At 66.2% G+C, this 25,849-nt stretch overlaps 2 protein-coding genes and 1 long non-coding RNA gene across 5 annotated transcripts in view; 1 reads left to right on the top strand and 2 right to left on the bottom strand.

Moving 5' to 3' along the window:
- The window catches only part of DEAF1 (DEAF1 transcription factor), a 31,305-nt gene extending 27,659 nt beyond the window's left edge, over positions 1-3,646 (bottom strand). The window contains exon 1 of the mRNA XM_072759199.1: positions 3,642-3,646. The gene's annotated coding sequence lies outside the window, so the exon portion shown is untranslated. The remainder of the gene's footprint in view (positions 1-3,641) is intronic.
- EPS8L2 (EPS8 signaling adaptor L2) lies at positions 1,425-25,434 on the top strand. Of its 3 annotated transcripts, XR_012001747.1 has the most exons (22): positions 1,442-1,575; positions 3,857-3,974; positions 4,058-4,113; positions 4,830-4,894; positions 11,287-11,448; positions 11,898-12,047; positions 12,119-12,198; positions 12,285-12,427; positions 12,516-12,586; positions 12,750-12,876; positions 13,062-13,150; positions 13,334-13,408; positions 13,592-13,740; positions 13,830-13,950; positions 14,065-14,183; positions 15,187-15,292; positions 15,972-16,085; positions 16,293-16,365; positions 16,478-16,658; positions 17,145-17,277; positions 25,036-25,194; positions 25,298-25,434. XR_012001747.1 is itself a non-coding variant. In XM_025991523.2 (21 exons), the coding sequence occupies exons 2-21, from the start codon at positions 3,931-3,933 to the stop codon at positions 17,443-17,445; spliced, it is 2,142 nt and encodes a 713-aa protein (XP_025847308.1). In that variant the 5' UTR covers positions 1,425-1,575; positions 3,857-3,930; the 3' UTR covers positions 17,446-18,299. The 3 variants fall into 3 exon arrangements, 2 of the variants coding, with proteins under 2 accessions (XP_025847308.1, XP_025847310.1); XM_025991523.2 differs by lacking the exons at positions 25,036-25,194; positions 25,298-25,434 and adding an exon at positions 17,362-18,299 and having other exon boundaries at positions 1,425-1,575; XM_025991525.2 differs by lacking the exons at positions 25,036-25,194; positions 25,298-25,434 and adding an exon at positions 17,362-18,299 and having other exon boundaries at positions 1,438-1,575; positions 4,835-4,894.
- LOC140599065 (uncharacterized) lies at positions 21,650-23,283 on the bottom strand. Its single transcript, XR_012001749.1, has 4 exons — positions 23,169-23,283; positions 22,121-22,288; positions 21,955-22,037; positions 21,650-21,842 (listed from the first exon to the last, which is right to left on the bottom strand). It is a non-coding gene; the product is annotated as an uncharacterized lncRNA (long non-coding RNA).
- Positions 25,435-25,849: the final 415 nt, after the last annotated feature.

The raw sequence follows: 25,849 nt of genomic DNA, 5'->3' as shown, positions 1-25,849 counted from the left end.
GGCATCCCCCAGGAACCACGGGCACAGTGCTTCCCCCCAGAAGGCAGCACGGCCGGGCCCGGGGTGCGCCCAGACCCCTGCAGGGACAGGCCTCAGCCAGGGGTGGGAGCACGCCCTCCACCGGTGTGTCCTCCAGGAGCCCTGTCCCCTGCCCGCGTAGACACCCTCCTGCTTACCTGCTCTTGTGTGCCTGTGCAGCGGGGCTTCGCACCCATGCCCTCCGTGGACCTGGGAAGGCCGGACGGTGCGCTTGCCCTCCGCCAGCTCCCCTGCAGGCCCTGGCCCCCGATACCTGGGGCCCTGAGGGTTCATGACCTCCTGCCGAGGATGCAGGCCAGGCTCTGACACTCGCGTCGCTTTGGCTACACAGAGGTGTCAGTCTCCCGTCCAGGGAGGACGCCACGGCTCTTGGCGGCTACCACCAGCCTGGGACCCCAGACGGGTCAGCGCCCCTGTTCTGACGACGGTCACTTCAGTTTCAGAAGTCTGTAGTGCCCACCTCAGCTGCTCCCTGCGTGCCTTCCCACCTTTTGCCCGCCCAGGCTTGGGCTCCGGGAAGGACGAGGGCAGGCCTGGCCTTCCCCTGTGGGTGCTCAGCAGCATCAGGCACAGAACCAGGAAGCCGGGGCTCGTGAGGGCTGGGGAGCAGGGCTGGGCCCCAGAGGAAGGCTCACCTGTGGTGCTTCGGCAGGTGGGCAGGTGGGGAGAGCTGCCCTGCGGTGCTGGTGACCTACCAGGGCAGAATGTGCCTCCAACCCCCCAGGGGGATCCCCAGGAAGTGCTCCGCCCTGGCCAGCTGCCCTTGGGACCCCGCCCCCTGGTGCACCCCAGGAACGCAAGCTAGAGCCTGTGTGGGTCCTCGCTTGCCACCTGGGGGTGCCCTGCACTGCCTGGACTGGGCCTCCACCCCTTCACCTCATTCCGCCCAGCTGGCTGAGGCAGGGGAGTCAGGCCAGGAGGAAGGACACCTGCCCCCACGCGGCGGGCACAGGTGAGGCCTGGGCCTCAGGGGGGGCCACAGTCCGGAGCCCCCCTCCCTTGTCCTCTCCCCCCATGGCGCCTGGGCCTCCGATGCGCGTGCAGTGGAGCTGGGGCTGCACCAAGACCAGGGTCTCCCGTCTGGGGCAGTCGGGGCGCCGGGCGCAGGGTCTTGGACACGTGCCCATGCTGCAGCCTGACCCCCAGGCCCCGGCCCCAGGGGCCAGCTGAGGAGGGGCTTCTGCGCCGGGAGGGTCCCAGCCTCGCCCTGCTCGCTCGCCCCATATGGCAGCACAGGCGAGGGGCTCCCGGTCCGTGTCCCCAGACAGGCGGCTGTTGGGGACCGTCAGCAGGGAGCCCCGGGGCGGGGCCGGGCCAGGACGCCGCCCCCCCCCCCCCCCCCCCCCCCCCCCCCCGCCAGCTCCCGGTCTCTAACCTGCCGCTCAGGTTCCTCCTCGCGCCCCGCCCCTGCCCAGCCCGGCCCAGCCGCGCGTCCTTCCCGCTGCTGAGCCCCTGGGCGCCCAGGCGAGGAGCCGACAGACAGGCGGACGGTCGCGCTGACAAGGGGCCCACGGGCGGCGCGGGGCACAGGAGCAGGTGAGCGTCCCAGGGCCCCACCCAGTGCACCCCCACCTGCCGACCTGTAGTCTGGCTCGGCCTCAGTTTCCCGGCTTGGCCGCGAGACTGAGGGCTCTGGCCGGAGTCCATGGGCCCGGCCGTCCGAGGCACCGGGGTGCGACAGGGCCGCCCCGAACCCGCGGCCAGGAGCTGGGTGGGAGCCTGGCGTGCCCTGCCTCTCCTGGGGCGGCCCCAGGTGCACCTGAGGCCCCAGCCGCCTCCCGGCCCTGGGGCTCCATGGAGAGAACCCCTTCCTCCAGGACAGGGGTGGGAAGGGGGTTTCCCATGTCCCCCAAGGGCTCCAGCCCCCTTCCCCGGGACAGGCTGGGGCCTCCTTTGTGGCCAACACTTGAGGGGAGCCAGTGGCTCCCCGCGGGTAGGAGCAGGAGGGCACTTCCTGGATGTCTCAGCCCACCGGGAATCCGGGCCAGAAGCATCAGGCTGGGGTCAGGCTCGGGGTCGAGGGGTGTGGGCATTTCAGGGCAGAGGAGGCTGCGAGCTGGGCTGCGGGGCCTGAGCTGAAGCTCCTCCGGGTCCCTTCTCCCTTGGGGAGGCCTGGGGGGCCTGCGCATGGAGGTGTACCTGGCGGCAGGGCAGGAGGGCAGGCAGGCCCGCAGGTGCCCCCAGTCCGAGTGGGGCCGGCCCCAGCAGGAGCTGTCCTGGCGCCCCTCGTCCCCACCTCTACACTGCTCCTCCCAGTCCCCTCCCCCGCCCCAGCCTCTGTGGCCCAGGCCCCCCTCCTGCCTAGGACCGGGCCTCCGTGGCCTGCTCTCCACCCGGCCCAGTCTGCGGGGTCCTCTGCCTGCCTCCCCAGCGTGCCTGGAGCCCACCCCTGCCCCACCCAGGCTTCCCCACTTGTCCCTCCTTACCTACCAGGTTTGGGCACCGCCAGGGCCCGGGGTGTTCCCCCATTCCAGGGCTCCACCCGGCTGCCTCTGGGCCTTCAGCTGACTCCTCCCCAAGGTCACTTGGCTGTGAGCTGGAATTTGAACTTGGAGCTGGTTCCTCCACCCTCCCTGCCCTGCTGGGGCCTCCTCTGCTGCCCAACCAGGCACCCTGCTCGGCCCTCCCTTTGCACCCGGAAAATGGCCACAGTGAAACCAAAGGGCAGCCTGGGCCCCAGGCTGCTTCCACCCCTGGGCCCGCAGGCTCCCCTGCCCCGGTCAGCTGACGGGAGCCAGGCGCCCATGGCGGCCCCTCCCCCGGCTGCGCCCCGATCCAGATGCCAGCACCTGGCCTCATCTGTCCAGCCGGTCCTGCAGAGAGCGGCCCCGAGGACGGGGCGGGGGGTCGTAACCAGTGCGTGTCTGCGTGTGCCCCGAGGCCTGGGGTTTGCCCAGGTGCGTGTGCCAGACACACGTGCCCCATGCCCTTGGCTCAGCCCGCCAGGAGTCCCAGTGAGCAAACACTCGGCTCACTCACTGAGGTCATGGGCATTCCGGACATTCTCCACGGCTACGTGGTCTGAGGAATCTGACCAAGCCCCTATTCCCACCCACCCCGAGAGAGTCGGGCCCCTCGGTGACACATGGGAGGAGTGGCCCGAGGCTCCCAGGCCCCTCACGCCTCCTTGAAACCCTCTCCGTCAAACCAGAAAGTCCTGGGGTGCTCCCTGCCCTCAGAGCCCAGCCCCCCTGGCCTGTGACCACCCACCCTGGCAGGCCCCACGTAGGGAGGCCCCCACTGAAGGACAGTCCTGCCAGGGGTCCCAGGGGGCACGTGTTCATCTGGCTCGGGGGCACCAGGCTCCGCTCACCCCCCTGAGGTGTGCTCCCTCCGGACTTTGTTCTGGGCTCTGGGTCTCCAAGACCATACCTGCCCCCCGCTGCCTGCCCCCTGACCCCATCCCGGGTCCAATCTCGTCCTGGGCTACCTTCCTCTCGTATTGGCTCCCACCTGCCTCAGGACCCTTGAACACGTGTGGCCTCTCCCTGGTCCCCTTTCTGAGCCCCCAGGACACTGTCCTTGCAGGCCCACCCCAGGCAGCCTGGGAGAGGGGCTCCTCCACTGGCACAGTCTGGGGTTCCCTGTGGAAGCCCGAGGGCCTGGGGTGAGATGGGGGACGTGGGCCGGGAGGTCCTTCTGTGTCCGCTCCCTGAGGACACCGTGCCCAAGCCCCGTGGCAGTCTGGCCAGGATGGCAGCGCTGCAGCCTCTAGGTCTGGGCTGGGAGGAAGCCGAGACGAGGTCCTGCCCTGGGAACAGGGAAGCCACCGACCAGGCCCCGGGGAGGCATCAGCTCGGCTGCCCTGTCCACTCAGGTGGGGGCCGGGCTCTAGGCCCTGGACTCAGGCCACGAGGCTCCCCTTCGTCACCGGCCACCACCAAGGACACCATGAGCCAGCTGGGGTCTGTGAGCTGCTGCCCTGGTGCTGCCAAGTGAGTCCCCACCCCCACGCTCTGGGCAGTCCCCAGGGAGGGGTGCGGTGTGGGCCTCGCCCTCACCAGCCCCTCCCCTGCAGCGGCAGCCTGGGCCGGTCTGACGGTGTGGCCAAGATGAGTGCCAAGGACCTGTTCGGTGAGTGAGGCTCGAGGATGGGTGCCGGGGTCTGGCCGCCTCCCCTCCCCCAGGCTGTGCCAGGCCCCCCGGGGACGCAGGCCAGCCCTCGGTGCCCAGAAGGGCCCCAGACCCTCACAGAGAAGCAGCTGCTCGGTCCCTGCCTCCCTCCCTCCCCGTAAGGAGAGAGGCCTTTACTAATAATTCAGGGACCATCAATATTGATTCGGCTGCCCCGCTCACTGCAACCGGATAGCCCGAGGGGCAGGGCCCAGGCTGGGCTGAGTCCAGGCGCTGCTGGGGGGCCCGGCCCGCCCCCCCCCCAGACGCACGTTTGTGCCTTTGGACTCGGCGCCCCTTCCGGGAGGGGCCCGAGGGGCCGGGAGACGTCAGCTGGCAGCACTTGCCGTGGGGGGAAGCCCTGGATGGACCCTTCCCGGGCAGCTGGGGAGGGGGCCTCCGCGGGAGGAGTTGCTCAGCATCCTGCAACCCCTCGGGCGCAGACCCCCGCACTGCTCCGAGCTGGGGGTCCTTCCTCGGGGCCTCCTGGCAGCGGAGGAAGGCTTGCCGTCGGCCCACAAAAGGCCCTCGCTCGCATTCCACACCCTCGAGTCCTTTCTGGCGGCAGCACCCCTCTGCTCGCCCTCCCTGTGGCCCAACCGGGGGTCCAGTGCCACCTGGACTCGGGGCTGCGGGTCCTGCCCCCTGGTGTGACTGACTGGTGACTCCCTGCTCAGAACAGAGGAAGAAGTACTCCAACTCCAACATCATCATGCACGAGACCTCCCAGTACCACGTCCAGGTAAGGCCAGCTCCCAAGGAGCACCCCTCGGGTCCCCGGGCAGATGGAGAAACTGAGGCATGGGGAGACATGACCCCCACAGCAGGCTGCCAGAGCCAGGGCCTGCCCCACACCCATCTGACCCTGAGAAGCCCACAGTCCGGGGGCCATAGGAGGCAAGGACAAGGCTCGGGTGCTGTCTGGCAGCACTTGATGGGAACCCTGCCCGCGGGAAGCTGTCATCCTGGCCCCAAACAAGGATCTGGCTTCGGAGGGAGAAGGTGGGACCCAGACACGCCTCCTGCAGGGAAAGCCTCGGGTGGCCAGTGTGGATGGACTCGGGGAGCGGCTGTACCGCCCAGCCACCCTCGGCCAGCGGCCAGCTCAGGAGCTCTTCACCCTGGGTCAGCCTCCACTCACACTCAGATCTCAGGAAGCATGTTTTTAAATGACCTTTCTGGTTCTTGACCACTGTTCCAGCCTACAGGACAACAGGGCTAGGAAGGGCCGAGGACGAAGGCAGGGAGGCCCTGGACCAGGAAGGGGGAGCGCTGGGTCAGGAATGGGAGGCCATGGGTCAGGAAGGGGGAGCCCTGGGTCAGGAAGGAGGAGCCCTGGGGTCAGGAATCGAGGCCCTGGGTCAGGAAGGAGGAGCCCTGGGTCAGGAAGGGGGAGCCCTGGGTCAGGAAGGGGAGGCCCTGGGTCAGGAAGGGGGAGCCCTGGGTCAGGAAGGGGAGGCCCTGGGTCAGGAAGGGGGAGCCCTGGGTCAGGAAGGGGAGGCCCTGGGTCAGGAATGGGAGGCCCTGGGTCAGGAAGGGGGAACCCTGGGTCAGGAAAGGGGAGCCCTGGGTCAGGAAGGGGGTGCCTGGACCAGGAAGGGGGAGCCCTGGGTCAGGAAGGAGGAGCCCTGGGTCAGGAAGGGGGGCCCTGGACCAGGAAGGTCCAGGATCAGGAAGATGAGGACTTCCCTTCCAACGGAACCGGCCACACCCGCAGAGCAGACAAGTCAGTGCTTTGTGCGCCTCAGGTTCCTGGTCTCCACAACAGGTCCACGGAGACACTGGGGGTCCCTGGGCTCCTGAATCGGGCTGTGCTGGGTGGGCACCCCGGTGCCAGGCTGCTGCCTCAGGGTCCGGGGCAGGGCACCAGTGGGGATGGGTCGGCTGGGTCCCCTTGCTTCTCAGGCAGCTCTGCCCCCCGTCTCAGGGCTGGGGGACCTTCGGCCTTCTGGACGTGGGTCCAGGAGAGCCTGTGGGAAGACCCCGGCCCGGGGCCCTCGCCGCTGCTCCACGGGCGTGCCTGCCCCTCCGGATGCGGGAGGCGCCCCGGCAGTGGGGGGCTGCTGAGAGTTGGGGCTGGTTTGTTTGCTAAGTGAGTGTCCAGCAGAGGGGAGGGTGTGCAGCTCTGCTCCAGGCTGGTGTCGCCGCCACCGTGGTCAGGATGCCACGGGGACGCGGGGGTCCTAGTGACACGGGGCGTCCCTGCCGCGCCGTCTGCAGCTCTGCTCTGTCCTGTAGCTCGGAGCGGGTGGTTTTGGGGCCTCCCCCTCTCCCGCCCGCGTAATTGAATCCGCATAGTTCACAACACCTCTGTTCTGCTCCGTGACCTTATTCCAAGAAAACACACTTGTGGGACAGGCCCTCCGACAGCGTGGGCTGCAGGGCACATGGCCTCGAGCGGCGCCTGGGGACCCCTGCGGGGCCCTGCTTCCTGACCCCTGCGGACACTTGCAGCTCGCTGAGGCAGGAGGCCGGCTGGCCAGCTGCATGATCACAGAAACAGCCCCCCCCCCCCCCCCCCCCCCCCCCCCCCCCCCCCCCCGGCTTCCTGGCTTGGACGCATAGCTGTGTTTGGAGAAGTGTTCAACCGCACTGGGGTCCAACCGCATCCACTTTCTGAGCTGCGGTTAGGGTTGTTTTGTTGGAGTTTTGTGCGGGGCTGGGAGTGGTCATTGCGGGACCCACGGCTCTGAAGATCTTTTCCTGTGTCTTCTAGAAACTCTGAGTTGAGGCTTTTACATTTAGGTCTATGATGCACGTGAGATCAGTTTGTGCGGGGGACTCGCGTGGGGTTCATGGTCCGTGGTCGCAGCGTGCAGTGACATTGAGAAGACTTTCCTTCTCCAGTTGATTGCCCTGGTGCCTTTGTCAAGAGGTGGGGAGAGGAACGTGGGTGGGTCTGTCCCTGCTCTGTCCTGCGACCTTCCCCTTCCTGTGGCTTTATTACGGGACTTGAAACCAGGCAGGGTAAATGGCTCCTCCTCAGATGTTCTCCACCATGCGGAGCTCCTTAGACTTGCATTTACATTTCAACACCCCTCTGGCCCCCTGAAGAGCCTGCTAGGATTTTTTAAAAAACATTTTATTTATTCATGAGAGACACACAGAGAGAGAGAGAGAGAGAGAGAGAGAGAGGCAGAGGTAGACGCAGGTTCTGTACAGGGAGCCAGATGAGGGACTCGATCCCGGGACCCCAGGATCACGCCCTGAGCCAAAGGCGGACGCTCAACGGCTGAGCCCCCCCAGGCTCCCATCCTATTAGGATTTTGACCGGCACTGAGGCGAGCCAAGAGACCCCCGCGTGAACGGGCATCTTCCCCACCCGCGGACGCGGTGGTTTCCCCCTGGCGGGCAGGCCGCGGGCATCTCTTGGGCAGGTGACCGGGACGTTGCTGTCCATGGCACTGGCCTCCCCCTGGGGCCTTTCCGACGCCCCGAGCAGTGGGCTGGAGGGTGACGGGGCGTCCCGAGACACTGGTTTGCCGGGTGCTTTGCCTGAAGTTCCCCTGAATCTCCCACGTGGGCTACGGGCTGTCCAAGTTGGGCGCATCACCCTCATTTGGAGCCACCGGACCTCAGGGCCACGTGGGCCCGGCCGGCGCCCGGGACCGCGGGGTCAGGGGGTGCAGAGCGGCATGCCCAGGAGGAGGCACCTGCGGCGCCCCAGGCTGCGAGCTTTGCCCTGCCCCGGGGATACGGTGCACTCACGGGAGGCTCCTTCCGTCCTCCATGACAGTGTTGGTGTGAGAGGCGTTACGTCTGTCGGTGCCTCCTCGCACCTCGGGGATGACCGCCCCGGCCGGCCGTCCACTCAGTCTTCTCGCGCGGGGCCCGCCCTGCGCTGGGGAACGCCGCTCGTTCGGGGACCTTCCCCGCGTGTCGGTGGGCCAGCTTGCTAGGGCCCTGCCCCCCATTTGCGCTGCTGTCCTGAGAGGCGCCGGTCTATCATTTTCTTTCTTGTAAAGCCTCGACAGATTTGGGAGGCGAAGTTGCAGCGGCCTCATCACACCCCGGGACAGGGTTCCCTACTCCTTGGTTTTCAGAAAGAATTTGTGAAAGACCCTGTTTATTCCTTCCTTAAATACTTGCGAGGACTCACCTGGGAAGCCGTGTGAATGTGGGGTTTTCTCTGCGGACGGTTTTTGACTGTGAATTCACTTTTATGCGTAGTGGCCCCTCTATTTGTCTGGTTATTGATGATTTGTGTTTTCTTTTTTTTTCTTGCTCAATCTTGCTGCGGATTATCAGTTTCATTAACTTTTTCAGAACCAACTTCGGGCTTCCTTGACTTTTCTCTATTGTTTATCTGGTTAGTACTTTGCTGGCTTCTGCTCTCACCTTCCTTCCTTCCACTTACTCTGGGTCTTTTTTTTTTTAATTTTTAAAAATTTTTATTTATTTATGATAGTCACGGAGAGAGAGAGAGGCAGAGACACAGGCAGAGGAAGAAGCAGGCTCCATGCACCGGGAGCCCGACGTGGGATTCGATCCCGGGTCTCCAGGATCACGCCCTGGGCCAAAGGCAGGCGCCAAACCGCTGCACCACCCAGGGATCCCTACTCTGGGTCTTATTTGCCTTTTTCTAGTTTCTTACGGGAAATGTGTAGATCACTGACAGGAAACATTACTTCTTTCCTTGAGGAGTCAGAGTTCGCGTTATAAACTCCTTTAGTGAAATCCTGCACATTTGATGTGCACTCCTTTAATGTTTTGGGTTCGTTTTTGTTTTGTTGGTTTGTTTTAAGATTTTATTTACTTATTTGGTTTTTTTTTTTTTTTTTTAAATTTTTATTTATTTATGATAGTCACAGAGAGAGAGAGAGGCAGAGACATAGGCAGAGGGAGAAGCAGGCTCCATGCACCGGGAGCCTGATGTGGGATTCGATCCCGGGTCTCCAGGATCGCGCCCTGGGCCAAAGACAAGCGCCAAACCGCTGCGCCACCCAGGGATCCCTTATTTACTTATTTGAGAGAGAGAGCAATGGAGAGAGCATGAGCAGGGGGCGCAGGGGAGGAGAAGGAGAAGCAGGCTCTCCGCTGACCGGGGAGCCCCATGCAACTTGATCCCAGGACCCAGGATCGCGACCCAAGCTGAGGGCAGACGCCCCCCGCCCCCGGGCGCCATGCACACACCTTTGTAGTCATCCAGTTCAGGACATTTTCTGATTTCCCCGCGACTCCTTTGACCCAGTCTTTGTTCAGGTAACCATGTACAGCCACAAACTCTGGCCCTGCCGTGGCTGCTTGCCGCGCCCTCTGTCCTCCCCAGGTCGCGACGACGAAGATGTGCATGTTTTTGTTTTCATTTGTCTCTGAGTATTTTCTTTCTTTCTTTCTTTCTTTCTTTCTTTCTTTCTTTCTTTCTTTCTTTCTTTCTTTCTTTCCTTTCCTGAGTATCTTCTCATTTCCCTCCCGACCTCTGACGGTTGGCTGTTGACATGGAACTGTGGTTGCTCACTTTCCCATTATTCGCAGGGCCGTGAGTTATCTTCCTGTTCCAGGTTTCTCATCTAATCCCGCTGTGGCCCAGAGCGCCCCTGGCGGGCTCTCCACCCCAGGGAGGGACCCCTGGCTTGCCGCCGGCTTGGTGGCAGCGGCGTGGTGGTGGTCGCCGTGTGCCCCGTGCCCCATGGTGCGTCTCTGTGCGGAGGCCGGGCCGACCCCTCCTGCCCCAGTCTGTCCCCGAGCGGTGGGGGCGCCTGAACTGTGGGGGGAGCGCGCGTGTCCCGGCTGCCCCCGGGCGCCCACCCCCCGCAGCGAGCCTGCAGGCGTGACCCGCGGGCACTAGTCCCGGCCAGGGCACAGGGGAGAGAACCCGGCGTGACTCCCTCAGCGCCAGGGGAATCGGCTTCACCCCGCAATCCCGTCGTCAAAGGGGCCGCCGCCGGCCTTCTGTGTTAGACTTAGTTACGCTCAGTCTCCGGGCCGCTCTCCAGCCAGATCTTTGCCGACGTTCTCCTGCAGTGCCCACCTTGAACACATTCACGGATCTCCTTCGTGTACTTGCCACTTGTCACTGGTGTACCCACAGCCACGCGGAACAAAACAGAGCCGCGAACGAGGAGCCACCGTTGCACAAGGCAGTCTCTGTGTCAAGGAAACTGGCCTCCACCGTATCTGCTGCGTGTCTGTCTCACTCTTTTTTTCTTTTTACTTCGTACACGGTATTTTTTTTTTCCAAGCAGAAATGTTTACTTTTCATTAGGTCAGATTTTTTTTGGCCTTTTCTTGCGAGGGTCTGGATTTTCTCCGTCGCCCAGGGAGGTCTCCCGGGGAGGAAGGCTGTCCTGAGGTCAGAAGTGGCCCAGCGTCTTCTCCTAGCGCTGCTACAGCTGCGGCTTGTCCGCCTTGAGCGTGAGACCAGGTTCATCCCATTGTCTCAGCCTGTGGACCGACTTCGGCCAAGGTCGATGGGACACAGGGACGAGCCAGGAGAGAGGAGGAGCCTGAGCCAGTCCTGGGGACAGAGGAAGGAGGGGGGTTCTGGAAGGAGGGCTGGGCTGGCCACAGGCCCCGAGGGCCACCCCACACGAGCAGCGCACGTGGCGCTCCGGACACTCACCCATCCCGCATCTTCGCCGAGGGCCTGCCGTGCGCCAGGCACCATCCCGGGCACGAGGGAGGCAGCAGCGAACCCAGCAGCCAGGAGATTAAACAGAGAAGCGTCATGTCAGATCATGATCCTTGAGACCAAGGCAGGCCAGGGGGTGAGAGGGCTGCTGCAGCCGGGCAGGGAGAGCAGGTCCAAGCGGAGCCCCGTGGGAGGAGAGAGCCGGCACGAGTGGGTTCGCACACCGGGTTCTTGCCGCGCAGAGGCCCCATGGCGAGCCGGCGCCGGGTCTCGGGGGGACCAGGGATGCCGGCGCCCCTGGAGTCCAGCACAGGACAGGAGGTGGGGTGACGGATGGTTTGGGACGGGCAGCCAGAGGTTTCACCAGGGCATGCCCATGGCCCCCACGGCACCCGTCAAGGCAGAGCACAGGGCTTCCCCCGGGATGGGGCTGTGTCTCTTCAGACCCCTGTGGTAGGGGCCGTCCCCCCTCCCCGGCTCCTGAGGTCGGCCACGGCCCCTCAGGCCCCCAGGATCCTGGGCGCCAGGAGGGCTCCTCAGAGTGCTCACCTGCCCGCCCCCAGCACCTGGCCACGTTCATCATGGACAAGAGTGAGGCCATCGTGTCCGTGGATGACGCCATCCGGAAACTGGTGCAGCTGAGCTCCAAGGAGAAAGTGTGGACGCAGGAGATGCTGCTGCAGGTCAACGATCAGTCGCTGCGGCTGCTGGACATAGAGTCCCAGGTGTGCCTGGGCAGCAGGGCAGTGAGGGCAGCTGGGGACAGTGACCCCGATGCCGGCTGGGCCTCCGTGCGGGGGCGGGACAGGCGGAGGAGGGCAGAGGGCAGGCAGGGCAGGGAGCACTGCCCAGGCTGAGGAGCCAGCGGAGCCACGTCACAACACACACCGGTCCACCCCGGGCAAGGGCCTGTCTGCTCCGAGGCAGGGCCACGTCCGGGGCTGCGCAGCCACAGCTGCAGCCACGCCCGACGGGGTCTAGGTCTGCGTCTGCCACCGGGCCGCAGCCCTGTGTGCATCTGTGTCCACCACACAACCCAGGGCGGGCTGGCAAGTTGCGCCCTCTGCCGCGGTGCGGTGTCCGTGGCTCAAGCCCAGGTGGCCCCGTGGCTGCGAGCCTGGTCAGTACCCCTGTGTGCCGCGGCTCCGCCCACATCGAGCCCCCTGTCCCCCAGGAGGAGCTGGAGAACTTCCCGCTGCCCACCGTGCGGCACAGCCAGACGGTGCTGAACCAGCTGCGCTACCCCTCGGTGCTGCTGCTCGTGTGCCAGGACTCGGAGCAGAGCAAACCTGACATCCACTTCTTCTACTGCGACGAGGTGGAGGTGAGGAGGGGCCCGGGCCTGGCTGGGGGGCGCGGGCCTGGGCCAGCCTGAGCCCCAGTGTCCCCTCCCAGGCGGACCTGGTGCACGAGGACATCGAGAGCGCGCTGGCCGACTGCCGTCAAGGGAAGAAGATGCGGCCGCAGACCCTGAAGTAGGCATGGGGGGTGGAGGGGCAGCTGCGGCCTGGGGGGCGAGGGGCGGGGCCAGGCTGAGCCGGCCTCCCCCTGCCCGGTCCAGGGGCCACCAGGAGAAGATCCGGCAGCGGCAGTCGGTCCTGCCCCCCACCAAGGACCCGGCCCCCATCCCCTTCCAGCGCTACGGCAGTGACTCCCCAACCAGCAAGAACCGGGTGGGCCCGCCGATGCCGCTCAGTGAGCCAGGTGTGCTGGTGGATGGTGGACGGGGGCTGGGGCAGCATGGGGGCGGCGGGGCGGCTCCCACTAGCACCATCTCTGCCTCTGCCGTCAGGCTTCCGCCGTCGGGAGTCGCAGGACGAGGAGCCGCGCGCCCTGCTGGCCCAGAAGATAGAAAAGGAAACGGTGGGTTTTGGGGTGGGGGGGTAGGGGACCGCCCCACCGCCGGGCCCCACGGGGGAGCCCTTCCAGCCCCCAGCCACACCCAGGGACAAGAGACAGTGGGCCGGGCTGTCCCTGCAGCGCTGGGGGGGGCCTGAGGCTGACCCCCGCCTCCCTCTGACCCCAGCAAATCCTCAACTGTGCCCTGGACGACATCGAGTGGTTCGTGGCTCGGCTGCAGAAGGCGGCAGAGGCTTTCAAGCAGCTGAACCAGCGCAAGAAGGGGAAGAAGAAGGGGAAGAAGGGGCCAGCAGGTGCGGAGGGGGGTGCTCCACGGGACGGGCGGGGACGGGGGGGGGGGGGGGGGGAGGGAGGACAGGCAGGGGGATGGGAGGCGGGGAGGGGGCTGCTGAGCTGCAGGAGGTCCAGTCTGAGGAGGTGGGCTGCTGAGGGTGAGGCCCGCGGTGACAGCCGGCCAGCTCATGGCCCCCCATTCCAGAGGGGGTCCTCACACTGAGGGCAAGGCCCCCCTCCGAGGCCCAGTTTGTCGACTGTTTTCAGAAGATCAAGCTGGCTCTCAACCTTCTCGTGAGTGCACAGGCCCCTCCCAGTCCCTCTGCCCCGACCCTGGGGGTTCCGGGGTCCCTGCCCCAATCCCAGCACCATCCCCACCCCGTCTGTCCCTCTGCACCAACACTGGGGGTCGGGGTCCCTCCTTCCCCCCATCCCCAGATCCCCAGCACCATCCCCACCCTGTGTGCCCCCCCCCAGGCCAAGCTGCAGAAGCACATCCAGAACCCCAGTGCTGCAGAACTCGTGCACTTCCTCTTCGGACCTCTGGACCTGGTGCCTGGGGGGCCCCGGGGAGGCTCGCCCCGGGTGGAGATTGGGGAGGCCAAGGCCCACCCTGGGCAGGCAGCTGGGGCCTAGAGGCCAGGTGGCCAGCGAGGCCATCCTGTGGTGCTGCCAGGAGGCTGCTGGGCCTGGGGTCTGGTGGGCAGGGCCTCCTCTGAACCCCGCTGTCCCCAGATCGTCAGCACCTGTGGGGGCCCAGACATCGCCCGCTCCGTCACCAGCCCCCTGCTTTCCCGCGACGCCGTGGGCTTCCTGCGAGGCCACCTGGTCCCCAAGGAGACGACGCTGTGGGAGTCTCTCGGGGAGACATGGACTCGTCCTCGGTGCGGGAGCAGGACGCGGCAGGGAGGGCCAGGATGGGGGTCCCCTGCCGGGCGGTGCGCATGCTCACCCCAGGGCCCCCCATCTCCAGCTCTGAGTGGCCGCGGGAGCCCCTGGTGCCCCTGTACGTGCCCAAGTTCCACAGTGGCTGGGAGCCGCCCCTGGACGTGCTGCAGGACGCTCCCTGGGAAGTGGAGGCCCCGGAGAACGAGGTCAGTGCCCCCACCGCCCCGGCCCTCCTCCCTGCCCCCCCCATGTCCCTGCCCTCACCGCCCCTCTTGAGCCCACCCTCCCCCGCCAAGCCCCGTGGTCCTTTCTCCCCACAGCCGATCCCAGCGAACCGGCTATCTTTTCGAAGCTCCCCCAAACACAACCTGGTATCCGAGCCCACATGTCCACCTCCGGGAGACATCCCCCCCGCAGTCAGCTCCCCGCAGGCTCACAGGTAAGTTCCCCCAGAAACACGGATCCTCGGATACAAGTGTGCTGCCACCAGGTGGCGGCCAGCGCCTCATTCACGGCGCTCAAAAAAACATTTTTCCAAACAAGAACCGGGTTTTCGTTCTGACTTTATAACATAAAACTGAAGAGAAAATGCCAAAAGCCACCTATAAATCAGGACCCGAATATATCGTCTCCTTCTATGTCTTCTCCTGTGTGTTGTTCAGTCACGGTTACAAGTTTCCTAAACCTCCCCAATCCCTGTCCCGGCCCCGATCGCCCAGGATTCAGTTTCAGGAGGGGAGGGGGCTGAAATCTGCGTCTTCAACAGGTGCCCCCATCGCGGCGCCCCCACCGCCAGCCTCATTCCCCGGGCTCCTGGCCTAGGGCCGTGCTTGAAGAAACAGTTTCGTCCCTTGACCTTGAGCCCCCGGCCGGTCCGTCCCGGCCAGTCCTGGCTCGGGCCACTTAGGCCTCAGCTGCCTCCCCTGGGTGGGGTCCTCAAGGCCTGTGGCTGCCCGAGGAGCTACCCTGATGACGGGGGGCCGGACCGGCCGGGAGAGGACAGCCCAGCCTGGGTGCAGCACAGGCCTGCCCTGCGCTGGCCGGGCCCCCACGCCATGCCCCTGAAGCTCATGGGCAGCCCCCGTGGGGGTTGAGAAGCCCCGGGTGCCACCTGTGGCCTCTCCTCCTCCCTTGAGGGGATGGCGGTGACCCTGTCATTTCCCGGGAGCACGCCTGGCGCTGGGTCCCGGGGGCTGGGCCTGGCCTCCCCTGAGACAGCCCGGGCCGGGCAGGCCTGGCCATGCCCACAGGCCCCCCGGGCCCCCCACCGCCCGCATGGCCCCCACCTCCGTGTAGGGGCCCCAGCCGCTCTGGGGCTGTCACAGTTTCCATTCCCGGCTGACGCAGAGCCTCTCCTCCGCGCCCTGAGCGCTGGAGGAGGAGCTCGCACCTGGGAAGCCGCTCCCCACCGGCCCGGGGCCTCAGCCTCCTGTTCCATGCAGGGGCTACGCACCCGCGCCAGCCATGGCCAAGTACGTCAGGATCCTCTATGACTTCACGGCCCGCAATGCCAACGAGCTGTCGGTGCTCAAGGACGAGGTCCTGGAGGTGAGCAGGGCCAGGGGTTGGAGGCGGCTGTTGAGGGGCGCAGGGCAGGCGGGGCCAGGGGGTGGCAGGGGCCAGGAGCCCGACGCTGGCTCGCCTGTCCAGTCCCTGTCCCGGGCCCCCGACCCTGGGCTCCAGTCTGGGGCCACAGCCCCCCCCCACAGCACCCTGGGGTGCAGGGGCCTCCCAGTCTCAGGGACCTCAGAGGGGGCGCAGGGCCCCTGGGCTGGGCTGAGCTGGGCTCACGCTGCAGGAGGGGCCTTCTCTGTGCCCAGCAGGGGACCCTCCAGCTCTCAGCCAGGGCTCATCGTTCACAGGCACCCAGGGGCCCCCTTGAGACACCGTCTGTTCGGTGTCAGCCCTGAATCCAGGCCATCCACCTGAGGACAGAAAGTGGGGCGGCCTGGGGTGTGGTCTATATGCAAAGGCCAGAGGGCCCTGCTCAGGCTGCTGCTGAGGCCAGGTGGGGGAGTTGGGGGGCCGGTAGCCCCTACGGGTGGGAGGCACTGGCAGGGCAGGGGCTCCTGGGGGGACTTGGGACTGCCCCACGGGGCTGGGGGAGGCGCCGCCTCGGAGGAAATGCCTGCAACCGTCTGTGGCCCCTGTAAAGGGGGCCCCCACCCCCGTGCTGGCGCCCATAGCAGGGTGCCGTGAGCGGGGGTGACGGCGGGGCGGCCCGCAGGTGCTGGAGGATGACCACCAGTGGTGGAAGCTTCGCAATCGCAGCGGCCAGGCGGGCTACGTGCCCTGCAACATCCTGGACGAGACTCGGCTGGAGGACGCCCCCCTGGAGCAGGTGAGCTGAGGATCGAGCGCTCTGCAGGGGGGGGGGGGGGGGGGGAGACGGGAAAGGGGGAGGGGCGGGTGCAGAGCCTCGAGCCCCAGAAGGCTCCCTGGGGGCGGGGTGGGGCAGCGGGCCTGCCCGGGGAGGGGAGCGGAGGGAGGAGGAGCCGAAGCCGACGGCGCCTCCACCCGCTCCCCTCTCCCCACCCCCGCCCCGCAGGCCGGTCTGAAATACTGGGGTCCCTCCAGCCCCACCCACAAGCTGCCCCGGAGCTTCGCGGGGGACAAAGACGGTGAGGGGCGCTGCGGCCGGGGACGCGGGCACCGGGGCTGAGCCCGGGGGGAGGCGGCGGGCGGAGGGCCGGGGCGGCTGGGGCGGGGCTGAGCGCGGGGCGCCGCCCGCAGAGCTGATCCACCACATGGACGAGGTCAACGACGAGCTCATCAGGAGGATCAGCCACATCAGGACGCAGCCGCAGCGGAACTTCCGCGTGGAGCGCAGCCAGCCCGTGGGCCTGCCGCTCACCTACGAGTCCGGGCCCGCGGAGGTCCGCGCCTGGCTGGAGGCCAAGGCCTTCAGCGCCCGGTGAGCGCGGGGGGTGTGTGTGTGTGTGTGTGTGTGTGTGTGCACCGGGCAGCGGGCGGGGCGGGAGCGCACCTGGCAGCGGCGGGGCGGACGGGGCAGGGGCCGAGTGGACCGGACAGGGGCGGGGCGCACCGGGCAAGGGGGCGGGGCGCACCGGGAAGGGGCGGGGCGCGCCGGGCAGGGGATGGGACAGGGTTGGGGGGGCGGAGCGTATCGGGCAGGGGTGGGGCGCGCCGGGCAGGAGGCGGGGCGGGGGCAGCGGGCGGGGCGGGAGCGCACCTGGCAGGGGGCGGGGGACACCTGGCAGGGACGGGGCTACGGGGCAGGGGCGGAGCGGACCGGACAGGGGCGGGGCTACTGGCAGGGGCGGGGCAGGAGCGCGCTGGGCAGGGGATGGGACAGGGGTGGGGGGCGGAGCGTACCGGGCAGGGGGGCGGGGCAGGGACACCGGGGCCCCGCCCTCACTCCCGCCGGCCCCGCACCCAGGATCGTGGAGAACCTGGGCATCCTGACGGGCCCGCAGCTCTTCTCGCTCAACAAGGAAGAGCTGAAGAAGGTGTGTGGAGAGGAGGGCATCCGCGTGTACAGCCAGCTCACCGTGCAGAAGGCGGTCCTGGAGGTGAGCCGGCCGCGCCGCCCCCTGCGCCCCCCGCCCCCTCCTCCCTGGCCCCCAGCCCCCTGGACTGAGGCGCCCTCCCCGCAGGAGCAGCAAGGTGGGTCGGAGCTGGAGGAGCTCATGAGCAAGTTTCATTCCAAGAACCAGAGGAGGGTGGAGGACGACATTTAGACGCGGCCCCGGGTCCAGCACACTTGCGGCGGGGGAGACGCACCTGCGGAGGTGCCCGCTCCCAGGGCACGGAGTATTATTTTTGTATGTGTGTATGTTCTGGACCATGGACACAGGTGGCGGTGGTGGGCTGGGGGCGGCCTCTGGCCTCATGGCGCATGGCGAGTCCTAGGGCTCAGCAGGGCCTCAGGCCCACCTGCGCCAAACTAGCCACCTGGAGATGCAGGCCCCTCATGCACCTGCCCCTGAAACCAGAGCTGTTGCTTGTCCAGCCCGCCCAGCCCCTTCCTGGCTTTCATGACACCTCGCCCTGGGGCCACAGAACTCCCAGGAGGTGGGTAGGACTTATCTTCTAGGTTCCTCATCCACCTGGGGGTTCCTCCCGGTCCTGGTGACCCTGGCCCCAAACCTCACCCTCATGGCTGCTACTTCTACGCGCACCTGCACGTCCCCACCTCGGGCCAGGCAGCAGGCTCAGCCCCCCTGGACTCTGAGCTGGGCCTTGTCCCCGATACTGCCCATAGCACCCCCCAGCGCACTACTCCTCAAGGGTGGCCTGGGGGGGCTCCAGGCTCCACCGGGTGGGATGCATGCTCTACTCCCACCACCCTCGCAAGAAGCCAGGATGGACTGGACATACCCTCACTCAAGTATGGCCTTAGACAGTCCCCACCCCCACCCCCAAGGCAGAGCCCGAAGGAGGCATTCCCCCAACAGGTCTAAGGCCGGGCTGGCCCTATGTACTGTGTGGGTGGTGGGTGAGTGTTGGAGCCCCGGCCTCTGCAGGTGACACAGAAATGATAGCTGACCAAGGTTCAAAGGCTGTGTCATTAAACCAATTAAGTATCCTAGCAGCCACGCGTCTGTCTCCTGGAGCTGGGGATGGGCTGGCCGTAGACATTCCAAGTGAAGCCACGTACCCCCGACTCCAGTGGGGGTGCCCACGTGTACCCCAGTGGATATTCCCAGGGGGTGAGGGGCCAGGGTGGGGCGCCCTGCGCACTCTGTGTGCTGTGGTTTTCCCAGGCCAGATGACCAGAAGGCCCAAGGCCTGTAACTCCAGACTGGAGGGGGACCTCAGGGCACCCCCAGAGGGGCAGAGGCCGTGAGTCTGAGAGGCCAGGCTGAGGCCTAGCCCCACCCTGAGGGAGGTGCCTGGGAGAAGGGTGTTAACTGACTCGGGACGGGGTGGGTGGTCAGCTATGGGGCGTCCGTGCGGGAGTGGAGGGGTCTCCCAGCATGGTGGGCTGCACTCTGCACCCCCAGGTCCCCCGACCCGCCAGTGCCCGCCCTGCCCCCAGCTCCGCGGGCCCCACCCTCGGTGGAGGCCTCTGGCACCCTTTGCTGGCGGCTCCGCTCTGTGGTGCCCGGAGGCCCCGGGGCCAGACCGGGCCTGTTGATCTATGTCCCACGCTCCCCCAGCAGCCCATGGACCAACCCTGGCTGAGGCTCTGTGGGGGGCTCATTCCTGGGGTCTCCGTGTGACGGGCAGGGGCAACCAAGGGGCGCTCAGTGCAAGGCTGTGCCTTGGGGGTTGGGGGTGGACAGCACCGTCTGTCAGCTGGTGGCCCCTGAGCCCGGCCCAGCCCCAGGCCTCAGAGCCCCAACCACGTGGGGGCAGTCCATCCAGCAGGGCTCGGTCAGGGGGAGCTGGGCGTGTCGTGCCCTCTGGCCACCTCCCAGCTTTGACCACCATGGCCTCCTCTCCCCAGGAGAGGAAGGTCCTCCCCACGCCCCAGGCCGGGAGACCAAGGTTGGCCCTGCCTTCGCCAGGATGGCCTGGGCTTTGGGGTCACTACCTTCCGGCTGAGTCGCTTACCTCTCGGGAGCCCCAGGACCTACACCTGTTTCCTTGCGCTCCTCTCACTCCCCCTGCCCACTGTCCACAGACCACCGCCTGCCCCATCGCGCTCTGTCCCCTCTGCTTCCTGGACAGCTTGTGGGGGGGCCTCATCTCCACGACCCCAGGCCCCGGCTCCCTAGCCCCCTGCAGCCCTGCGCCTGAGAGGCTCCAGGACCACCAGCCTGCGGGGCCTCTGGGCTCCTGGGAGGGCTTCCCCACCACTTCTGGGATGCAAGTGAGTCACGCAACCGCAGGGTAGGTGTGAGGAGTCACCTTGCTCTCTGTCCTCAGGGCATCGCAGTGTGAAGAACAAGGCACGGAGGGGCCGGGCCACCTGCCCGGAACAGGGGAGGACCTGGCCTCGAGTGCAGTTTGGCCTGATTTGTGTCCCTAACTAGTCACCTGCATGCACAGCTCCGTGCGGCCAGCCCAGGGGCGGTGGGGATGCAGAGGGTCTCAGGGTGCGCGGAGCCGGGAGCCTGGGGGGGCTGAGCCACCCACCCAGTGTCTGAGCCCAGCTGTGCTGCCAGCAAACATCCCCACAAACAGGGCCCGACTGTCCTGGGGACAGGCCCGCCTTTGTGGCCTTGTCCCGGCCCGTGGGGTCCTCCGCCCTCTCCCACTCGGGCAGCCAGGCGGCAGAGGGGCTGCTCTAAGAAGAGGCTTTTCTTTGTCCTTTCTGTTGGGCTTTTGCGAAATGCTTGATTTGCCCTGAGGTTAGGGCGAGGAAGGCACGCGGGGAGGCATCCCTCACACCTGTGTCCAGCCGCCAGAAACAGACTAGAGACCAGAGGGTCACCTGGAGCCGTTGGTGGTTGGCGGGGGTGACCCCGGTGCAGACAGGGCCCACGGGACAGGCGGCACTGAGAGAGAGGCTCCGTGTCGGGAGAGGGTCCTCCGACCTCGCCGCGGACGGGCCTGAATCCTGGGAGCCTGAGACCGTTCCCGCAAGGGGAGAAGGAGCAAGTTTCTGGAACAGAATGTGGGGAGCACCTTTGTGATAAAGTTGAAAAAGAATTTTCTGTGCAGAACTTCAAAATGAGCTGATGAGTGTGGCTTATCGACGTTCGGGACGTCGCAGGCCAGCGGCCCGGGGAGCTGGAGCCCAAGGCATGGGCAGCAGCCGGCAGCAGGCCTGGGGGCCGCCCTCCCGTGGGCGCCCCAGAATCCTCCGGGGGCCCTGAGCTCCAGCGAGCTTCCTAACAAGACCCAAGCGTGGTGGAGGTTGAACGGTGTCCACCCACCCCCAGATCCATACAAGATGGGGTCACGAGGCTGGCCTCCATGCGACATGACTGGTGTCCTTGTAGTCGGGGCCCCGGACACACGCGGGACAGTGTTGTGGGAAGGTTGAGGCAGACACGGTGTGATGGGTCACCTGCCAGACAGGAAGCGTCGGAGATGGCCGGCCACCCGCAGCGGCTGGGGCGCCAGGACCCGGGAACCAGCCCAGCCTGCCCCCGGTCTCCCCCTCCCTGCAGCAGCGGCGCCTCCTGACGGCCCCGGGAGTGATCCCAAGTGGTCACTGGCCGTCGTTGCGAGACCGGACTGGTGCCAACCTGGAATGACCTGTTCTGAAGGCCGCTCAGGGCCTTCGTGAGCACGGTCCCCACCCCCCCGACCATGCATTACTTCCCGGCCAGCTGATGTAGTTTGGGGACGTTGGTGAGCTTCGTGGGGTCCAGAGTCCACGGCCCGGAGTCCCCGAGGCGTCTGCGGTGCAACACGGAGGTTTTACTAAAGCAGGAGGAGCTGCTCCCTGCCGGCCTGGGGTCGTGGGGGCAAGGGACTGTACACCTCGGGGTGGGGGCAGTGGGGACGAGGGCCGCTCGCAAGGGCGTTGACGTGTGAGGAAGAACCAAAATCCCAGAGGGACGGTGCCGCGGTGCCTCCCCAGTACCTGTCAGGGGCCGCAGGTTCCGGGGCCGGTTACCGTCATCCGCGGCTCTCTCCACCTGTGGCCCGTCACAGCCACAGTCCCAGGCACACCCGCGGGGCATAAAGACCCGCCTCTGCTCGCAGATCCCCCTCCAGAGCAAGTGTGGCGGCTGGGAGCTCACTCCCCTTCCACGTAGGACGGCCGCAGGGCTGTGATGTCCTACCCTGGGCCTGGGCCACGCTCGGGGCGGTCGCTGCTGTGAAAGGGTCTCAGCACGCAGGCCCCGTGGGCCTCCCCGCACACCCGTCCCATGGGCCCTCAGCTCCCTTCCTTGGACCCCAGGGCCCCCCCAACTCCCAGCGGGGCCGCCCTGCCCGGAGCTTTAAATTGTGATGTGATTCCCCGGACTCGCTTCTTCTTATTGGAACTTGACCTACAGGAACAGAGCAATGTTGTTGCTTGAAGCCGCTCTGCCCAGGGGGGTTTCTGGAGCAGCCACGGGAGACCCGAAGGGTGGCTCTCCTTGGTTGCTACGGCTGACGTGAGGTGTTGGGGTCCAGGGGCCGATGGCCAAGAAAGAGTTCTTCAGATGGCTGACGGCCAAGAAAGAGTTCTTCAGACGTCTTCAGTTTTACTGAAGGCGGGAGACAAGCCCCGTGGGCAGGAGGAGCCGCCCTGGGGCCCAGGGGCCTGGTTAGACGCGTGGGAGTTGGGAGGGGGCCAGGGACAGTGTTCATCTCTAGGGAACTTGGAGGCGAGCTTCCCAGGACCCCGAAGGGTCACTTACCGTCCAGTAAACCCTGAGAGTCGTGGGCCCCTCGGAGGCAGAGCAGTGCCCCGTGTCTGGAGGCTCCAGGCCGACAGCGTATGCTGGGGGGTCACACAGATGAAGGATTTTCGTAGGTCAGGGAAGACCTGGGGCGCGGGGGGGCTCCGTGGGTTGAGCATCTCACCCCTGATTTCGGCTCAGGTCATGATCTCAGGGTCGTGAGCTCAAGCCCCATGTCAGGATCAGAGTCAGAGGGTCCCGGAACTCAGGTTCAGGTGAGCTGAGGTTGCCTTGTCCTTGGCCGAGTATTCACAGGGACGCCGCTGAGTCCCTGGAGGCAGGTGGCAGGGACCTGTCAACGGGCCGTCGTCAGCTATGAGCAAGTTTATGTGTCTTGTCTCTATTTCCTTTGCCTCCGTTCTCCCCGTGGTGGCCGGGGACAGTGGCTGTGTGAACCCGCCTCAGCAGGTCACCCCCACCCCAAGGCCTCCAGCCTTACCTGCTCCGTCCACAAGCCCCTCCTCCCCCGGCTCAGCTCCTGTCCCCACCGCAGTGTCCTTGCTGGCCTGTCACACCACCCAGGCCTAACCCGATCCTGGCTAAACCCACCCTCCCTGCTCCCACACCTGCCCGGGGGCTCTGGAGGTCAGGGAGCCTCATGTCGCCCCGGCCTCCTCCCCATGGTCCCTCGGCCTCTCGGCCGCTGCAGAAGTGAAGGGGTCATGAGCCTCCCCGTGTGTGCCAGCGGTCTGCCTGCCTGCCCCACCTGTGCCCAGGTGTGCTGCCCGGCAGCCTTGAGGTCCTGCCTAGTGGCCAAGGCCGCCCCTGCACCCGGGCCCTGGGCCCCAGGCCTTGTCCCCCCAAGGACCAGGCTGGCTAGGCCCTCCTCCTGTCCTGCCACCAGCCACAAAGGCGCTGCCCGCTCTCTGCCCCGCCTGCCGGCTCCCTTCACTGCAGCCCCCGGGCCTGTGCACGGACGCCTCCTTGTCTCCCTTCACCCTCCATGGCAGCCAGGCCCCAACAGGAGGCCACACCCAAGGCCCTGGGCTTCCTCCTCCCACCCCGGGGTGTCTGGCTGTCCTCCTCCAGGCAGCTCCTCCCCCGCCGACCCAGCGGACCCGACATCCTATCCTCCCACACCCGGTGCCTATCCAGGACAACCCCACACCTGCGCCCCGGCCTCTAGATCCCCTGCTGCTCAGCTCTGGGCTCCCCACCCACAGCAGACCCACCAGCGCCCCACGGTCACTGTCCCTGCGCTTCCCAGGGGGTCTCTGCACCCCCTCCAGCTTCCACCCGTGCTCCTCAGTGTGACACCACACAAGGCCCAGAGAGACCCTTTAAAACCTAAGCCCTCTCGCCCCCCGGTCCCCGTGCTGCAAGCCCTGCCGGCTCGGCTGGAGCCCCTGTGGAGGGCTGCACGATGTGCAGTGGCCTGCGTGGCCTCTCCGGACTCCAGGCCGCTGGGATGCCCGCCCCCAGTCTGCACAGGCTGAGATCTCTGTCCCACATGCTTGTGTGTCCCAACCCCGGGGCAGGATCGGCCCTGTCCTTCTCAGCACTGGGAGGAGCTTGGCTCTTGGGGAAGGAAGGGCCTTGGGGAAGCTCTGCAAGAGGTGCCGTGTCACATGCACAGAGCTCTGTCCTGCAACCGCGTGGGCAGCCAGCCCAGCGCTCCTGGTATTTGGCCGTTTATCTCGTTTCCTGCCACTGTGTGGCTGCCTTCAAACGTGCAGCCTGGGGCCCATGGGTGGTACTGCAGGTCCAGCCGGGCCACGGGATGTCATGGTCTGGCAGGCGACAGGCCCGGAAGCCCTCCTATGAATGCCAGGCTCTATGGACCCTGTCCTCTGCTGCCTCCAAGGCCTATGGGGCGGCTGGAGCTCCCCAGGGCAGCCGCTTGCTTACCAACCCAGCCTGACCTGTCCCCAGGGCTCACTGCCCCAGGTGCGCTGGTGGAGGTGCCACCAGGTTCCTGCAGCCTGTGCAAGGGGTCCCGGGGTGGGGCGGTCCTTGCCTTCCACTGCCTGGGCCTCCTGGGTCAGCTCTCGGGAGTGTCCTGGGAAGGAGCTGAGGCACAGGTGCTGGCCCCCGGCCCCCACCCCCCAGCCCACCTGGACGGGGTCAGAGATGCCAGCAGGCCTCCAGATCCTGTCCCCAGACCCCAAAGCTCCTCTCCTCATCCTCTCCTGTAACCCTGAGGCTTTGGTTCAACCCTTCACCTCCTCCCCTTGAACTTACATTGCGAACTCTGGCCCTTCAGAGCTACTGTCCGGGCTTGTGTTGGAGCATCCGTGTGGCAACACAGTAACCTACGGGTGACTTGCTGACTCAGTGCCACTGTCTCTGCATCTGCAAAAAAGGGTCCATGAGGTTCCTGCCTCCAGGGAACTGCCTGCTGTGTGTGGACGCGCACACGCATCCTCTGTCCTCACCCCGTAGAATTGAAAACATGCTGAGCCCTTGCTGGCCTTGGTCAAGGGAGGGCGAGTGTCAGCACAAGGTCAGCAGGTCAGGGTCTCTGCAGGCAAACAAGCCAGTCCTTCCCTGGAGCCTCCCATTCCCTGCCCCTGCCTGGCCACACGTGGGGCACACGTGGGGGGAAAAGCAGAGAGGGAGTGAGCAGCGACCACCCTCTGGGTGCCTGGGCAGCCCATGCACTCCCATCTCCTGGGTCTGGCCCTGCTGTTAAGAAAATGAAAAGGCGGGGCCCCTGGGTGGCTCAGCGGTTGAACGTCTGCCTTGGGCTCAGGGTGTGACCCTGGGGTTCTGGGATCAAGTCCTGCGTCAGGCTGCCTGTGAGGAGCCTGCTTCTCCCTCTGCTTGTGTCTCTGCCTCTGTCTCTCCGCGCCTCTCATGAGTAAATAAAATCTTAAAAAAAGAAAGAAAAGAAAATGAAAAGGTAAGCCACAGACGTAGAGAAAATACCCACAATACATACACGTTGGACAAAAAAACATGGTCCAGAACATATAAAGAACTAGACACCAGTTAAACGGACATTGCCCGTAAAACCCAGCAGTTTGGCTTCCTGGGGCGGATTTTGCACGCAGTGCCCTTGGGACACCTCCTGAACTCAGTGTTCCTTATTTGGGACAGATTCCTGGAGTCGACGACAAGGAAGGGATCCATCCTGTGGCCCTTGATCAGTTCAGAAGATGAGACCGCAGGGCGCCCATCTCCAGATGGCTCCTTCCGAGGCGATTGGCGTGTTTGTCCCAGTGCAGGATGGAGGCCAAGGCCAGGGCGAGGCCAGGGGTGAGGGCAGGGGTGTGTCCCGGGCCGGCAGTCCCATGAGGACCGGGGTGCAGGGACTCGGGCCCACCCAGCCTGCAGTCCTTGCCCTGCACACACCCTGCAGGCAGCCTGCGTCCCCCGGACTCATGTTCTGCGAGCTGTGCACCGGCAGCTCCTGCGGGACTCGCTGGGTCATGGCCCAGGTTCGGCCTGAGGATCTGCTCGCCCGGGATCTGTGTTAAGGCCTCCGTGGGCCCGCCTCCGGCCTCCCTGCAGGCCCCTCTGCCTTATCGAGTGGGAGGTGATGGGGCGCCCCGTCGGGGATCCAAGTCAGGGTGGGTGGCTGGGGAGCATCACTGCAGGGTCCCATCACTCTGGCAAGGGGGTGCAGGGCTTCGGGCGGCCACACTGCTGGGGGGTACACAGCTCTGGGGGGTACACTGCCCTGGGGCCCACACTGCTCTGAGGGGTACAGCATTCTGGGGGTTACAGCGCCCTGGGGGTTGCACTGCTCTGGGGGCCGCACGGCTCGGGGGATACAGTGCCCTGGGCGGGTACAGCGCCCTGGGGGTTGCACTGCTCTGGGGGCCACACGGCTCTGGGGGTACAGCGCCCTGGGCGGCCCGCACTGCTCGGGGGGTACAGCGCCCCGGGGGTACAGCACCCTGGGGAGGTC

This window comes from Vulpes vulpes, chromosome 5 (assembly GCF_048418805.1).
Source record: "Vulpes vulpes isolate BD-2025 chromosome 5, VulVul3, whole genome shotgun sequence".
Taxonomy (NCBI): Eukaryota; Metazoa; Chordata; class Mammalia; order Carnivora; family Canidae; genus Vulpes; species Vulpes vulpes.
Note: the sequence above shows the minus strand (reverse complement) of the source record. Positions and strands in the feature narration are given on the sequence as shown.

What these genes read in the sequence shown, in the direction of transcription:
- EPS8L2 (XM_025991523.2), top strand. Translation starts at nt 3,931, where the DNA reads ATGAGCCAGCTGGGGTCTGTGAGCTGCTGCCCTGGTGCTGCCAA. An exon ending in ATGCGGCCGCAGACCCTGAA is followed by an intron (nt 12,199 to 12,284) that starts GTAGGCATGGGG and finishes TGCCCGGTCCAG; the next exon opens with GGGCCACCAGGAGAAGATCC. An exon ending in AGCTGGCTCTCAACCTTCTC is followed by an intron (nt 13,151 to 13,333) that starts GTGAGTGCACAG and finishes GCCCCCCCCCAG; the next exon opens with GCCAAGCTGCAGAAGCACAT.